Below are 16604 nucleotides of genomic sequence, written 5' to 3'. Positions count from 1 at the left end.
TGATTCACTTAAAAAGTAGAAGATTTGATTTTTTCCACTCGTCAACAACTAGTGGTGCTAACTGCATTTCATGATATCAGTACTGATTCAAACAAAAAATTACTCATTGAGTTTAGGTGCAAACTTAACCTCCTTGGGCCTAATTTCTACAAGTTTTGAAAAGAGACATGCAAAAAATATGTTAACATTCTGACTTTTGAATTGGTATACAATTATAAAAAATGAATATTGGATAGAATAAATAACGATGGATAATGTAGCGATAGAATGTTTAATATATTAATACTTAGTTTGTAACTGTGCTACAAAAAAGAAACTTGCGTTGCCCTTTATTCGGGAAGGGAAGCTAGTTTTTATGGCCTCATACCCCTATCGATTGGCAGAGCATATCCCTCTTGGGAGTTGGGTGGGTAGTTGCCATGGATAAGTCTACAACAAATTCGGAGACAATCTTGAAAATTGCATTCGTTCGGGCTCTTGGTCGAAGAGGTGAAGAGGGAGAGTAAGTGAAGGCAACGGAAGAGAAAAAATAATAATAAATTGAGATGAAAATACTAACTTCTTAAATTTTGTTGATTAATTATTTTTTTTGTTGTATTAAAAAATAAACAAGTAAATATTATACTAAAAAAAGTTCTAGCATATCAAAAATTTAAAAATTTTTATTAGTAAAAAATAACTTTTTATTAATAAAATTATTCATGCAAGTGAATATTAAAATTATTCGATTTAAATAAAATAAAAATTACTTTTGATGACGTCAAATAAAGATTTCGAATTTAAATAAAATATGTACTTTTTCTTTATTCTTTAGGTTTTGCACTTCCACTTTTTTGCTTAATTTTTTACGTTCACATTTTCCGACCATTTAATTATTTGAAAAAAAAAATTTCAGTATTGTTATGCTTGTAAATCTTTACTTAATTCTGAGATCATACAAAGAAAAAAAATGATAGAAAAAGAGTGGAAACACATGTGGAGTAAATGGGCCCCAAGACAACAAGCCCGGATTCCGCGAAGCAGACCCGTATGCCACTCCTGACCACATTTGACGGGCCATTGCCCGACGGCTCTACCTCAATTCAATGCAGACCGTCAAGCTCACATGCTTTGATTGCGACCAGCACCAAATCCGACAAATCATCATACTGTTTAAATGGGCTCCGATTCCTGACCGTCGCCTCGGTTCTGTTCTGTTGCTCTTGCCCTGGTTCGTCGTATCCCTCTCCCTGCCAGAATATTTTTGCTATGTGCAATTTCCATTTTAGCCCCCACTCCCCACCTCCACCTACCCCTTTCTGCATTGGCTAATTCTGTCAGTCCCATAATATATCAATGTCAATTATGTCATTCTTTTCAAAATCAAACCAAATAAAAAATCTTAAATTCGAACTTTATTACCACCTCTCTATAAATAAAAAAAATTCACGTGCAGAATTTGCATGTAAAGAAGTGTATTTATTCACCTATCTAACAATTTAAATTTTTAAATAAGATGGTCGTTTCACAAAATTTGATCAAATATTAAAACATATCATACTGAACGAAAACGTTCTTAAAAACGTATAGATCAAGATTAGACAGCAGAATCCAGTCAAGATAGTAACTAAGTTCGCTGCCTAACAAAGTTTAAAGTCAGTTTTAATAAGGACAAAAATGCAGTCAAAATTGGGAAATTAAGGTTGAAGGAGGTCATGAGAGCAAGATTATGTAGTAAAAATATAGTTATGAGTGAGTGCAACTAACCGGACCATAAGCTGTCTTTGTTATGACATGATTTCAGCAATTTGGTGTGTTTCAGCTGTCTGAAGCGGAGGATGGGAATAGCTTCGAAAATCCCAGACTTAAAATTTGTCTAGGTTCAACCTCCCAAAATCAGGCATAAAATACTCCTCCTGTGCTTGCTCCTCCAATTTGGCCTCGCATATGACATGTTCGGTATTCCTGACATGATTGATTCACCCTTTTAATTTATATGTATACCTTAAAAAGTTATCTAAATTACAGAATTTATAATATTTTGAAAAATATTGTATAAGACATTCGAAAATGTTTTGACCAAAGTATTACAAAAGATTTCATGTAAACTATATTTTAATATTTTTAGTAAAATTTTAACAACTTTTTGTATCGTATAAATTTTCAAAGTATCGTCGTAATATGTAGTTATATGAGACTTTGTATTCAAGTACCAGACAAGCTTATTTACAACATAAAATTGAATATTTTACAGAACTCTTTTGATGTGGGACCATATATCTTGAGTGAAAAGATCATAACACCCGTCAAAGGATTTGTAATTTTTTTTTTTTCGAGTTGACTAAATTATGTCATAATTTACTTACACCATACAATTTGTTCTTAGTCTAAGATATACAACAATTCAAAATTAGACTAATTTGACTGTCGAAAATTATAAATGTCGCAGCTCTCTTGCGTTGGATATGTTCAAATGACTGCATTTACGACTCTCTTATTATTTTGGATCTACCAGCCACTTATATAACTTAGATAACTATAATTGATCTATGAGGCATATCTTGAAATTGTTAATGCAACCTGATATTGAATTTTTAAAGAGAAGTGATCTTAATTGTGATAATGTATTTCCGCCCTCGTATATCTTTTTTGAAAACTTGAAACTTTTATAAAATAATTCAATAAAACTCCTCTACCTATATATCTATATATATATAATAATTAAGGGTTGGGATTGAATTGTTTATAGTCAAGTTGGATGGGCGGCGGGGCGGGGGGCCGTGAGAGTAGGCAAGTTGGGGCGGAAGGTTATGGGGAACAGTAACAGCAACTTGGTTGAGTTCAGCCTTATTCATAGCGTTGCAGTGGCGCTGCACGTGAGCCGCAGCAGCAGTTTCGCCTTTGGTAATTGGGGACGCAATTAACTGCTCTTAACGAACTTTCCCTTTTCCTTTTTCTTTCTCGGTTTTTGAGGATAACTGCATGTATCTCACGCCCCGTTGTAACGTCGCCGTTAACATCAATGAACTCGTCATATTTTATACAATTATTAATACACTTTTAAATGCTAATAATATTCTACTTTTCACTTAATTACCAGATTGTAAGTTTGAGTATCACGAGTACGAACGTGTTGTTTATTTTTCATAATAGTGGCTTGTTTTGTTTTATTTTAAATATGTTTGATGATTTAAAAATATCAAAACCTTAAAATTGTATTTGTACATATAAAAATAAATATTGTTTAAAAAAATAGTCCTATTTTTCAATTTTTATACAAAACTAAAAAATATTTTATTTCGTAATTAATCATGTGTCCCATCATTATTGCAAGCCACACTAAAATGGAATGATAATCTACACTAGTTCAGATACATAAGAGTTCATTTGCGTGCCTTTAATAATTAATTAAACATACTAATTATCGTGTAGTAAATATTAAAGTGGGTGGATTAATTACATCTAAAAAAAAGTAAAATAAAACCTTATTTATTGCTTGTAAAAATCATTATTACAACACAAAACTAATGACTTGCCATAAGTAGTTTATGAAGGACAACGTGAAGAACGCGGGGCGCATAGTCGTAGTCGTAGATAGAGGCATGAGCTGGTCCCAATAACCCCAAACGCGGCCCTCGCCAAAATATAATATGACACACACACACACATTGAATTTACATTGAGAACGTGCTTACATGTGAATCCTTATACTCCACAAACACACCTACGTGATTTCGCTGTCTTAATTTGTACTTACCCTCCTACTTCTCTATTTTACCAACCACAATTCGTTGCCCCCCATTTCTCAACTTTATAGCAGCCTTTATATCTTTTTTCCATTATAAAATTTTGCACGTCAAGTTCAAGTCATTATAACTTCAAGATTTTTATTACACTACATCATTAACTTTGTTTTAGTAGAAGGGTGTTTCTTATTACCTTTGGTATTTTTATAAATAATTTTAAAATTATTTACATGCACCCTCTATATTTTTCTATTTTATGACTAGACATTTGAATTTTAAAGGGTGACTTGCAATCCGCATACCTGTGATAATTGTATATTAAATATGGACCATTGATCTAAATCACGGACATAAAAATCATTTTTTCAAAAGTAAAATACCATTATAAATAAAAATGGCAAAATGTGAAGATTAATCAAGAATATAGTTAGGTAGAACTTAGGTTTATTGGAATGATTCATTATCTAATCCAATAATTTAATTTATTGATTCTTAATTTCTCTAAGATTATATATTTACACGAAATGTTGCATGACTTTTTAATTTTTTTTCTTATCAATAGGATAATTGTAACGAAGATACGTTTGTTAGTGACATGATAGATGTCGGTTGAAACAATACCCTTTTAACTAAATTAATGAGAATATATGCCCTATTGTTAGTTTGTTAGGTATCATTAATCAGCAACCACACACCACTAATGTATAGTGCCAAATTAAGTTCTATGTTCATATCCCAGTACGAATGTATTAATAATTAATATTCCTCCTATATGTATAGTTTATGTTGAATTTATTAAATTAATTACATAAGCATGTCTGAAGGACTAAAATAAGAAATATGTCCGAAATCGTACATACAATTTTACACTTATAGTATAATAATGTTGAGATTAAAGTATCTCGAAATTATGGGACGTGATCATACAAATTGATGTACATTTGAATCATGTACGTGAACAATATTTTTGTTTGATATATACTATGAGTAGTCGTCTGGGCCCATAGTTTTGTTGGTGTGAAACACCGACAGGCATGAAGAGTTGGTAGAACAAGTTGCTCCAAGTTTCATGTGACTGCATATCGTAATCAAGAATGGGAGTGTTGATAATTATGTCCTAAATTTTACACAAAAATAACAGTCCCCAAGGCCAAGGCTGCAGCATGGGGTTCCCATGTGGGGGGTCCTCCTCTAATTTTAAATCAAGTTTTCCTCACCTTTTCTCACTCTCTGTTTTTTTTTTTTAAAAAAAAATTATTTCATTGATATTTGTTTTAATTATAATTATCTTCTCGTTATTTGAAAAAATATAAATTATCCTTGATATTAACAATCGTCCAACAAATACCCTCATGTCACAGTTCATTATAGAGAATATTTGTTAAACAATCGTTAATTAAAGAGATTATTCATAATTTTTCAAAGAATGAGGAGGTATTTTATAATTACAAGAAAATTCAAAAGAGCCCCTTATAAATTACCATGTTTTTTGAACAATGAGGAGGTATATCCTGTTCTTATAATAAGGATTAAACCATTTTATATTCACCGTGAGTATTAAAACTAGAGAAATTTAATTGATACAAAATGTTTATTTTCTCGAAATTTGTTGAGATACATATTGTGCAATAATCGGTGCTATTCAATCACTGTAGAAAAAGTTGATTGAATTCACGTCGAATCAAGTATTATAAGTCAATTACTAATATTTTCACAATATTCACTTGCATACAATGACATAATTTACAATTTCGACGGAATTTAAATAAAAAAAGAATAATTCAACAATTAAATCATGGTGGTGATAATTCCTGAACCACTGATTCTATATGCAGTTGGCAGAATGGGTTTAATTATTCTCTCTGTTATTGAAGAAAACCATGAAACAGACCCTTTTCGACCATCATGTTCCTCATATATATGTCTTGGTTCCTCAGTTTCGGCCGGAACGCTGGTTTTTGTCTCCTTCCCTTCTTAATGCATATAAACACTCCATCTCCCCATGCTTTCTACCACAAAACATCATCAATTTTACACGGAATCAGTTAGATACCAAGTTGTCATTATTAATTCCGTGAGGTTTATGTCTCGTAATTAAAATATTGTGAGTTTGAATGCTATGATAAATAATCAACTTACTATTATTAAAATAGATTAAATACTTATATCTGTATAACTTGAACTCATAACTTTTTTATTGTAGTACCTCAACCTCGCCACTCAGGCAAGGGATCTTGGTAGGATTATCCATGTTTTGTGTATTCCATGTTGTAATAGCATGTTACCTTAACCTCACCACTCAAACAAGGAATCTTGGTAAAAACATCAAAATACTCTAAAAAAACAGTTTCGTAATGTTCAAACATCAAACTACTAGTTCCATTTTTTACTCACACACGATTCATGACATGATACAAAAATGAAATTATTGATTATAATAACATTATTTAACAAAAAATAAATAATTAAATTCCTACACATAAAGTGCAAAAAAATAAATATATTCAAAATTCAGACGTAATTTTCAATGTTTCACTCTTATGGAAAAGAAATGAAGGATTTATAATGTGAGGGGGTTCCATAATCCTTTTGTAGCACCCCCTTCACTTCCTGTTACCTCACTGTTTCATAATTTTTATCAATAATTGCATCATGTGGTTGGGATTGTGGTGGTGCAGCCATCCTCTGCATCATTTCCAGAAACTGTTGCATAAAGGGGTTTATTTCTGGAAATGACGCAGAGGATGGCTCCACCGCCACAACCCCAACCACAGGATGCAGTTATTGATAAAAATTATGAAACAGTGAGGAGACATGGGGCAAAGAGGGTGCTACATTAGGTGGTATCAGAGCAGGGATTAGATTTCTTAGGGATAGTAAATAAAATGTAATACTATACGTAAGATGTATATATTAGGAATCTACTCACATGTGTGCATATTGATTAGATGATTATGTGCATTTATATACATAAATACAGAAATTACTTTAAGTATGATATTTAGGAAAAATATATCCCTGATTGCGTTAGAGAGTACTACACCTCTAACTTAGTACGTGGAAAGTGTTTAAATTAGTGAATAATGCATGTAACTGTCAGTAACAGGAGAGAAGAGATCCTCATAATTTGGACCATATTAAGTCCTTCAATCAATGACAATAATAATAAGGATGTGCGGATTGCGTGTGGCTGTATTTGACTTCAATTATATGCAATTCATGTTCGTTATCATTATGGATAAGTAAACTTTGGGAGAGAGGCAGCTGGGTCTGGGTGCAATGAACCACTCACTCTTTCAGGACGTACGTCTTATATCAAATTTTATTAACTAATCACATTATTAGTGTCTCTTTTTCTAAAAGTAAGAATTTTACATTATTGTACGTATTAGAATGATGTCCAGATTCATTAATAGGTTAATATGGTTTTTAGTAGTTATCATCAGTTATAAAAGTTATATAAATACCTTTATATTTAGTGAAACATAATATCATAAGTTTATGTACTTAATACAATTAAAAACATCTTAACTTTGACAATAAATTTCATTGCAATTTACCTTTACGTGATATTGTAAATGAACAAATTATCAATTACATCCTTATATTTTTATTTTATTAAAAAAAATAAAGAGATAAATCTTGTTTTTTTTATATAATGGGATAATTTGCTAATTTGTAAAATCGTTCCTTCTATTTTTCGGGAGCACACCCATAACACTATTATTATGCCACGAAGTTGGAAAATGATTTTTTTTGTGTAATAAATTTTATAATCGTGGTTGATTTAGAATTAGATTTGCAAAGCCAAAAAATATTGTTTTGGCAAAATCAATTGAACCCATTTTAATTCTTTTTTCCTTTATTAATTCTTAGATTTTACTCTTTAGGATTTTGTATCCTTACCTCAATTTAACCCATTTTAATTCACTTTTCCTTTTTTTAAAGTTCGAAACTACATTATAAATTTTAATCATCAACAATCAATAAATATTAATTATTAGTATCAAATATATATAACTAACTAACATCTACTATTACAATAATCCAATTATCATTATTAAAATAGAACAATACCTCCACATTAGTAAAACTCGAAATTAAAAGCTGTAAACTTTTAGTTTCGGCAACTATGAAACAAAAAGGAATATATATATTTCAAAATAATATACTAAGATTAAAAACAATACAGTACTCTTAAGTCCAATTGCAAAAAGTAGAACAACAAAAAAACATCAAAATTTGAAATGGGCAAGTAGTCGCAAGCACCCTCAAACACGCTGTCAGGCGTCCCAATTAACAAAGAAATCAAAGGGTGGGGAATTTCTTGAGTACTTGACGACTCCAATCATATACTCTCTACTTGAATTTATAAATCCCAATTGAGTCCCCTTTTGATATGATTCACGCTTTATCCATAATATAATTGGCCCTAATGACGTTTCTACTCATCTCATCAATCATGCTGTTCAAATTGTAGAGGTTCGTATATCTGAATCCAATCCATCCACTGCAAGCAAACCTCTTCTTTACGACTACTCCCTCAAATCTAATCCAAACACAAAAAGCATTCAAATCCCCCTTTTTGCCCGTAATTTAATTCAATAATCAATAATCAAATAAACGCACATATTCGAGTAAGTATTTAAGAAATTAGCATAGGTGTGGTGTGTGGATTAATTAAGAGTAAAGGTATGTATATAAAGAGTGTGAAAAGTGATGCCTAAGGAATCACAAGCAAGAAATATGAAAGTTTAAAATGGCGTGGGCGATTGCTAAATGGGAAAAAGATCTTAATTACTACAAATATCAACCACGTTTCCGTAACTGGGGTACGCTATTTCGGATTCCCGCGAGATATCCTTCCAACCACGTGCTTTTTATTTTTAGCAACCAAATCTTGCACACACGTTTGCGTCACTCTTATACATTCAACAATGAATGCTTACAAATTACAATTCCTCCCTCCTCCTATATATAGAATCCTCTGTTTCACACGCTTCCTCATACACTCCGTTTTTGCTCTGTTTCTCTCTTCTTTTTCTCTCTACTTCTTCTCCCAGTCCAAGAAATTTCAAAGACTTGTACTCAGAACCCTTTTGATTTTCTGGTTATGGATTGGGTTCGAGGTGAAAAATTGGGTCAGGGGAGTTTTGCTACTGTGAGTTTGGCGGTTCCCAGAGGCCGGAGTTCTTTTCTTCCGCCGTTGATGGCTGTGAAGTCTTGTGGGGTTTCTCACTCTTCCTCTCTTGTGAACGAGAGACTTGTTTTGGAGGAGCTTAGGGACTGCCCCGAAATTATTCGATGCTTTGGCGAGAACTTTTCGTATGAAAACGGGGAGAGGTTGTATAATGTGTTGTTGGAGTATGCTTCCGGCGGGTCTTTGGCTGATAAGCTCAAGAAATCCGGCGATCGGGGGCTGCCGGAATCTGATGTTAGGCAGTACACTAAGTCTTTACTCAAAGGGCTTCGCTATATTCACAAGGTTGGGTTCGTTCACTGTGATATTAAGCTTCAGAATATTCTCTTAGGTCCCAACGGCGGCGTAAAGATTGCTGATTTCGGGCTGGCGAAGCGGGTTGGGAAGAAGAGCGCTGTTCCCCGGTGCGAGTTGAGGGGAACGCCCATGTACATGTCGCCGGAGATGGTCGGCGCCGGCGAACAGGGGGCGCCGGCGGATATTTGGGCCCTCGGGTGCGTGGTGGCGGAGATGGTAGCCGGAGCTCCGGCGTGGAGTTCTTCCAACGTGGCGGGACTGTTAATGAGGATTGGAGTTGGTGAGGAGGTGCCTGCGATTCCAGGAATTCTGTCAGAGGAAGGAAAAGATTTTCTTGGGAAATGCTTTGTCAAGAACCCAAGCAAAAGATGGACGGCTGAGATGCTTCTAAATCACCCCTTCGTTAGTGATCAAGATCTTGACGATGCCGCGTTGAAGGACAGACTGACAAACACAGCCTCAACTTCTCCGAGATGCCCATTCGATTTCCCAGATTGGGTGTCATCAGCTACATGTTCAATTACATCTTTGCCCTCACCGGCACACTTTCCGGAATCTGGCCTATGGTTCTGCGAGGAGTCCAATTTTAGAAAGGAGTCGTGGTCCATTTCCCCGGCGGAACGGCTGCAGGGGTTAGTCAGTGAACAAAGTCCTCATTGGTCCGTTTCCGATGATTGGGTCACTATTAGGTGACGGAATCAAACATTTAGTCAATTATCAGATTTTTTGAAGATTTTCTTCTCTGGGCACTGGTTTTTTTTCCCCTTAGATTTTTATTTTAATGGAATAGGGTTTTTGTGTACATGAAAGAATTAGAGAGAGAATTATTAGCATCTGACTCGAAAAAGGCTTCGAAATCCTGAGCCGCAGAGTGTACAGTACAGTTATACCTCAGTAAAAAGGTTATACATTCTTTTGATTAAATCTTTTTTCATTTTTTGGGTTTATTAAAATGTGGTGTTGGGAAAAGGAAGAAGGCAGTGGTTGTTGGACGTGTTAGGCAACAGAACAGAGATGACTGCTGATATTTTGCCCAATTGCCCACTGAAACTGATGATGTTTTCAGATTCTGGGCCTCTGCTTCTGTTTGTTGCAACTTGCCACCACCAATAGCACACTAAATCAGGATCCCACATCCCTAAAATAATTATCCATCAACTTGGATATTTCTCTTGTTATGCATAATCATATCTCGTAATTTCTTATTCAAGTTAAATTTTATCGAATCAAATTAATTATATAACAAGTGTACAACAAGATATATTTACTATGTAACCGATCGTGTTCATTCAATACACCAATCACATTGATTTAGGTCCCGTCAAACCTGACTTGAGTTAGAATTTTTTCTGTATTTCGACATATTCAATTCATCAAAAATATATATTTATACTTTTTTATTTGTGTTTTTCAATAGTCTAACATAACCTTATCTTAGAGTTTGATGTAAACCATTAGTTAGAGTTAACAATTTATATTTATGATAGTCGGCAATATTTATTCAATAACATGAATCACATTGATTTTGAGCTTGAAATGTCATGCTCCTTTTGATTGTGTGAATGGTCGATCATCATCACAACATAATTGTTGGGAAAAATTGAACGGGTTGTAACTATACCCGTCGGTGCTTCAATTTAAGAGTTTGTTGTTTGGAGTAGGAAAATATAGTATCATGCCTACCGCTGGGTTGAGGTACTCATAGTATTAGTATACTTAGATGCATTCAATAAACTGTCAATATAAGATGAATTTTACGTGTTAAATATAATTTCTCCTCATGTACTAATAAAAAAGTGTAAAAAAAACATCTGTAAAAGACATAGTCTAATTTACCCCCTTATGATTTAAGAAATGGTGCAATTGACCCCCTCCCCTCTAGTTGCATCGTTTTTAGTGTTATTGAGAGGTAAATTGCACTTTATTTTTTTATAAGGACTTTTTTGCACTTTTCTGTTAATATAGAGAGTAAATTGTATTTAACACTTGAAGTGAATAAAAATATGCGAACTTTTGATCTTGATAATTTTCGGAAACCCCACTGGGCGAATACCTAAAATGAGGTAGTGAAGAGATGGAAAGTGGTGAAGTGGATCTCCATAGTCGCAAATCAAAGTAGACAACAATGTGGAAATGCAGACAAGTAGATGTTATAAGTTGAATGTGGAAGTAAATGAATTAGATTAGTGGTCCTGTTAAGACAGCAAGATTCTGGAGAAATGAATGGCAAGGCTATGTAGTTGGTGATGCTATTGAATTCTGAATTAAGTGGAGAGGTGTGTATATGTATGAGTTTGCAAGTTACAACCTGTCATTCAAACTGAACTGGCATTGGGAACAAAATCTTGAAGAATATCGTTGTCACATATATATACTTGCTTAGTAGATCAGAGATTGTCTCAATTTTTATATCCATACAGACAGACAGCTATATATCTGTCTGACTTTTACCACTTGGTTTTCTCGATTTGGTTTTTCCCCGTCTTCTTTCCAGATGACACGAAAACGCGCCTTTGATCACGAAAACCTCTTAGACTGTGGATTGAGCCATCAACGCGAAAACCCTTTGAAACTATAAAACCAAGACTTGATGATGCCTTGACACGGAAGATTGCGCCTCCCAAAATTGAAAACATAGAGATGCATACAACAGAAACTTCTCCAAGAAAGTGGTACCAGACATTTTCAAGCCCGCCTAACTCTATTGGGCAATTAACTCTGGCCCAGTTCCAAAAAGTCCATTTCATTTCCAAGATTGTGACTTTTATCCTCCCTTTAGAGTTGTAAGAATTACATCTGTTTTAAGAGAAAATTGTTAATTGCACAAGTAAAACTTATTTCTAAGCTACAATAAAAGCTCTTTAAGTGGTTTGAAGACATTTAAATTTGAAACTAATATAAAATACGTCGGAAAGCAAATTTCAAATAATCAATATTTAAAATATATTATAATAAATCTATAAGAGAAATAAATAAACTTAATTTATTAGTTTTTTAATCAATTCAACATTTCAAAATTGTTCCAAGCTTCAATTTTTCTTTCTTTCTTTTTTTTTAAAAAAATAAGGTTCTCTTCTTTCAAATTATTTTATGTATGTATGGACCCTGAGAATGATTATCTGCGACGCAGTTCGCTTTCCAGGAGAAGTATCCATGCATAAATCTACACTTGTACTTGCGTACATCGTCCGAGGAAAAAGCTCCTTGAAATCCATCAAAACTGCCCAAGATTTCTACCAAAAGCTAACCCCAATCCCATACCATTTGTCTATTACCCATCACCAATCTCAAAGACCAAAGCGAAAAGGGATACGGAGACAGAGACATTATTATCTCCTCTGTACATAAATCAAAAGGGTTCCTCAACTCTCTCTCTCTCTCTCTATATCTCTCTTACAAGACTCCCCAAATGCAGGCATGCAAGAATTTCTAATGATTTTTCATGTGTTCATGCAACCCCCCCTCCCCCCCACGTTTAACTTTTCACACACTGCCCGTGTAATTAATCTATTACCTTTCTTGATATATTTCTACGATTTTTCATGTTGCAGCCTCTCGGTAAATTTCTGCACGTAAAGCTGTTCTTGATCGCTGCTTTTCTCTTAACCTATTCTTCTAGTCTCAAGGTAATTTTCCATCTCAATCTATTCTCGAAAATCCAGACACACCATTTCCATATATAAATTCAATAATTCTCGACGGGTTTTATGGGATTTCAATAGATTGGTGAAACCTGTCGCACTTCGGGCAGTGATTGCGACGTTGGCTTAACATGCGGCATTTGCGCTGCAAACAACAACACCAGACCTCGCTGCATTCGTACTCAACCAATAATTCCTACAACCAAGGTATAAGCATGCATATATAGAGTGTCATGTCACGTGTGTGTATTTCGAGTTCTTGATTGAATCGCGGGTTCCAATACATGTTATATTTTGGAACAGGTAAAAACCTTGCCGTTCAATAGGTATTCATGGCTGACAACCCACAATTCGTTTGCTCGGGTCGGGTCGGAGTCGTCTATGGGCTCTCTTATTCTTGCCCCGTCTAATCAGGATGATTCCGTGACTGATCAGCTCAAAGTATGAAAGATATTTGATTTATTTAGTCAGTGAAGTTCAGTTATAATGAGAAGATCATATTACCGTTTTAACATAGTTTTTGTTTGAGTTAATTGATACTCAAAGTACCTCTCATGGTTAGCTGTAGTCCCATGTAAGGAAAATTCGAGCACATATCAGGTTTGACCAAACGGAAAAGTGACCAATTTATACATTTGCTCAGTGATTGGTTTGGTTCAGTCAAACTTTATTTGGATAAAAATTTTCCTCTGTGCACCTCATATAGTGGCATTGATAACTTGATGCAGATCATGATGTATTGCTTCAATCAACTTGTACTAATTTCCATTTTCAGACGGAAATGTAAAAGACTGGTTTTTCAACTAAGAAATTTTACCTTTTGTAGAATGGCGTTCGAGGACTAATGCTCGATATGTATGACTTCAACAATGAAATCTGGTTGTGTCACTCCTTTGGTGGAAAGTGTTACAATGTAACCGCATTTGTAAGTACGTCGTGGAACCTCTAAGTTTGTGTTAGAACTTGCTGATACTAGAAAGCTGTCTAGAGCCTGTTACTGATTCTGGGCATCTCTGTTTGTGTGGTAGCAACCGGCTACGGTGGTGTTGAGAGAGATTGAGGTTTTTCTTGAACAAAATCCGACAGAAATCATCACCATCTTCATTGAGGATTATGTGACATCTCCATATGGCTTGACAAAAGTGTTTAATGAATCTGGGCTCAGTAAATACATGCTCCCGCTATCTCAAATGCCTAAAGATGGTAAAGATTGGCCAACGGTGGCGCGCATGGTCAAGAAGAATCACCGCTTGGTAGTCTTTACCTCTAAATCTTCGAAGCAGGCTTCTGAAAATATTGCCTATCTATGGGACTACGTCGTGGAAAATCAGTGTGAGTCGTGCTAGTCCTTCAAAATTGAGCATAATATGTGAAATTTCATATGGTGAAAAGATATTATGAATGTGATCATTATCTGGTTCTTTTAGAAAGTGATGGATTTGTGTATGCAGCATTAAGACGTCATAAATTTAATGTATTTCAGAGGCTTAAAGGGCATCTGCTTAACACTTTGCAGATATTTTAAGAAAGCTAATGTTATATACACATTTTCGTGTGTTGGGAGTTAACATTGAGAGATGGCCAAATTTGCAGATGGGAAAAATGGGATGATTGCTGGTTCCTGCCCCCAACGTCCGGAATCATCGCCCATGAACACAGCTTCGAAGTCTCTGGTTCTTATGAATTACTTTCCAACAAACCCGAATGTATCGACAGCTTGCATAGACAACTCTTATGACCTGATTAGTATGATGCAGACCTGTTATGATGCAGATGGAAAACGCTGGCCAAATTTCATTGCAGTTGATTTTTACACTGTACATACCAAAAGACCTGAATCCGTGATAATTATATGGACGACAGAGACAATATTTCCGTCTCTTGATTTATTTCTCGTTTTGGTGCAGCTGAGTGACGGAGGGGGAGCCCCAGAAGCTGTTGATCGAGCCAATGGGCGTTTAGCCTGTGGCTGTGACAGCATTGCCTATTGCAGAGTATGCTTTTAAACAGAAATTTCTATGATTCTCAGAGCATGATTTTTCCCCCTTACTTGCCTTTTCTGTCTGATATACGTGTTTTTGCCATCTAAATTCGTAATGCCAACTATACAGGCAAATGCAACTTTCGGGACGTGCAATGTACCGGTGCTTGCACCTCCACCACCGGCTCAGCTACCGCCCATTGCGAGAGCGGACGAGCATAGCAAAAGTTCTCCTATGAGCAGACCTCTCAATCCTCATCGGTTTATTTTGGCAATCCTAACCAAGGCGCTCCTGATGTGGCTGTAGGTCCTGCTTATTTGGTAAGACCAGAATAGTGCATTCTTTAAATTGGGTTCACAGACATTAAAACTTATTCGAATTTCAGAGGGTGCGTGGATGTTGGAAAGCCTCATCTGGTTTTTACTGGTGATGAACAACTTCCCAATGTATTTTTCCACTACTATTGATCATATAATTTGCTTCTAACGACTATGTCGTCAGATGGATAGGCGAACGTAGGTATATAGGAGTATTTTTTATAATACAACTTATTATAGCTACCCTGTTCATTTACATTCTATAGTAGATGCAAAAGACGCGATTCTTGGCCGACAGGCGACATTGGTTGATGGATGCTGACAATGTCTTGAAACTAAATAGTTTTTAAGTTAAAAGTACAGGATACACAAAATTTGCACTTAAATGTGTCAGATTGTTGAAGTAGAGGGACCCCTCAGCCCCCAATATTGGCTCTTGATAGAGTTGCATCTTCCATTTTTGGCTAATTATTAAAGCCTGTTAAATTTAGATCTGCTAATCACTATTGTACATTATAATTTGGGAAACAAGTAGTGCAGATTAAAGTAAACCCAGCCCCAAGTCACGCTTTTCACATGATATGTAAAGGAGCAAAAGTTCAGGCTAAGCGCGACTTATGATGTCGTCATGCCCTTGGCATGCATGGCAGTGGAGAATTTCAACACGCAAAAAAGTCATTAAAAACCATGAACAGCAATACAAAAAGGCCCACCAAAATATTAACAGAAATAGTAAAGCCAAGAGCAAAAGCGCATTAGGAAGCAGCAATTCTCTTTGATTTAGTGCGTATCGGATCAACTTGGTGATACAATTAAAGAAAGCCATGGATACATTAATGGAGAATGCCCTGTCTTGGCCATTGAGGTTTTTCAAGAAAGTGTGGGGGCTTCTGCAGATAGTGGTTGTACTATGGGAGCTGCAAGAACTCGACCCTCAGTTTGTTTTTCTTAGTGATAGTGGTGCTCAACTTGCAACTACTGATAATCTGCTCTTGTATACTTAGATCAAATCATCCAATCTTGAAAAGAGGTATCAAATCTATGTTGCTTTTCTCAATGTATTTCTCTGCGTTAAAATCAAAATCTCTCATTATCAAGAAATTATGAATTATTCGATTATGACAAAATCGTGCTCCACGTTTTGCACTCTTTGTATTTAACTCCTTTTATTTTTTTTTTAGTATGTTGAAATGTTATTTTTATTTTAAACAAGGGATGATTATGCAACTCTTGTAATCACAATTACATCTCCTGCGGATTGAAAAATCACATCCATTGACCCACACATTTACTTTTATCTAACAAATAGATCTATTTGTTGGTAAAAATTTATTGAATTTTCTAACATTAATTAGCAAAACAAAAAAAGAGATAAAAATTCGTATTTACTTAAGTTACTACTAACTTATTATATGTCAAATAAATATTTTTATTACCAACAC

At 34.9% G+C, this 16604-nt stretch overlaps 2 protein-coding genes across 2 annotated transcripts; both read left to right on the top strand.

Annotated features, from left to right (window-relative positions):
• Positions 1-8607: 8607 nt before the first annotated feature.
• Positions 8608-10146, top strand: MAPKKK21 (mitogen-activated protein kinase kinase kinase 21). The gene has a single exon (XM_011100826.3). The coding sequence runs from the start codon at positions 8839-8841 to the stop codon at positions 9913-9915; it is 1077 nt and encodes a 358-aa protein (XP_011099128.1). The 5' UTR covers positions 8608-8838; the 3' UTR covers positions 9916-10146.
• A 2586-nt stretch (positions 10147-12732) lies between these two features.
• Positions 12733-15470, top strand: LOC105177611 (PLC-like phosphodiesterases superfamily protein). Its single transcript, XM_011100825.3, has 8 exons — positions 12733-12848; positions 12945-13070; positions 13167-13304; positions 13690-13788; positions 13892-14195; positions 14457-14680; positions 14771-14857; positions 14975-15470. Exons 1-8 carry the CDS (start codon positions 12765-12767, stop codon positions 15149-15151), a joined length of 1239 nt encoding a protein of 412 aa, XP_011099127.1. The 5' UTR covers positions 12733-12764; the 3' UTR covers positions 15152-15470.
• Positions 15471-16604: the final 1134 nt, after the last annotated feature.

This window comes from Sesamum indicum, linkage group LG9 (genome assembly GCF_026168435.1).
Source record: "Sesamum indicum cultivar Baizhima isolate 11 linkage group LG9, ASM2616843v1, whole genome shotgun sequence".
In the NCBI taxonomy this organism is placed as follows: Eukaryota; Viridiplantae; Streptophyta; class Magnoliopsida; order Lamiales; family Pedaliaceae; genus Sesamum; species Sesamum indicum.
This window is presented reverse-complemented; position numbering and strand designations above follow the sequence as displayed.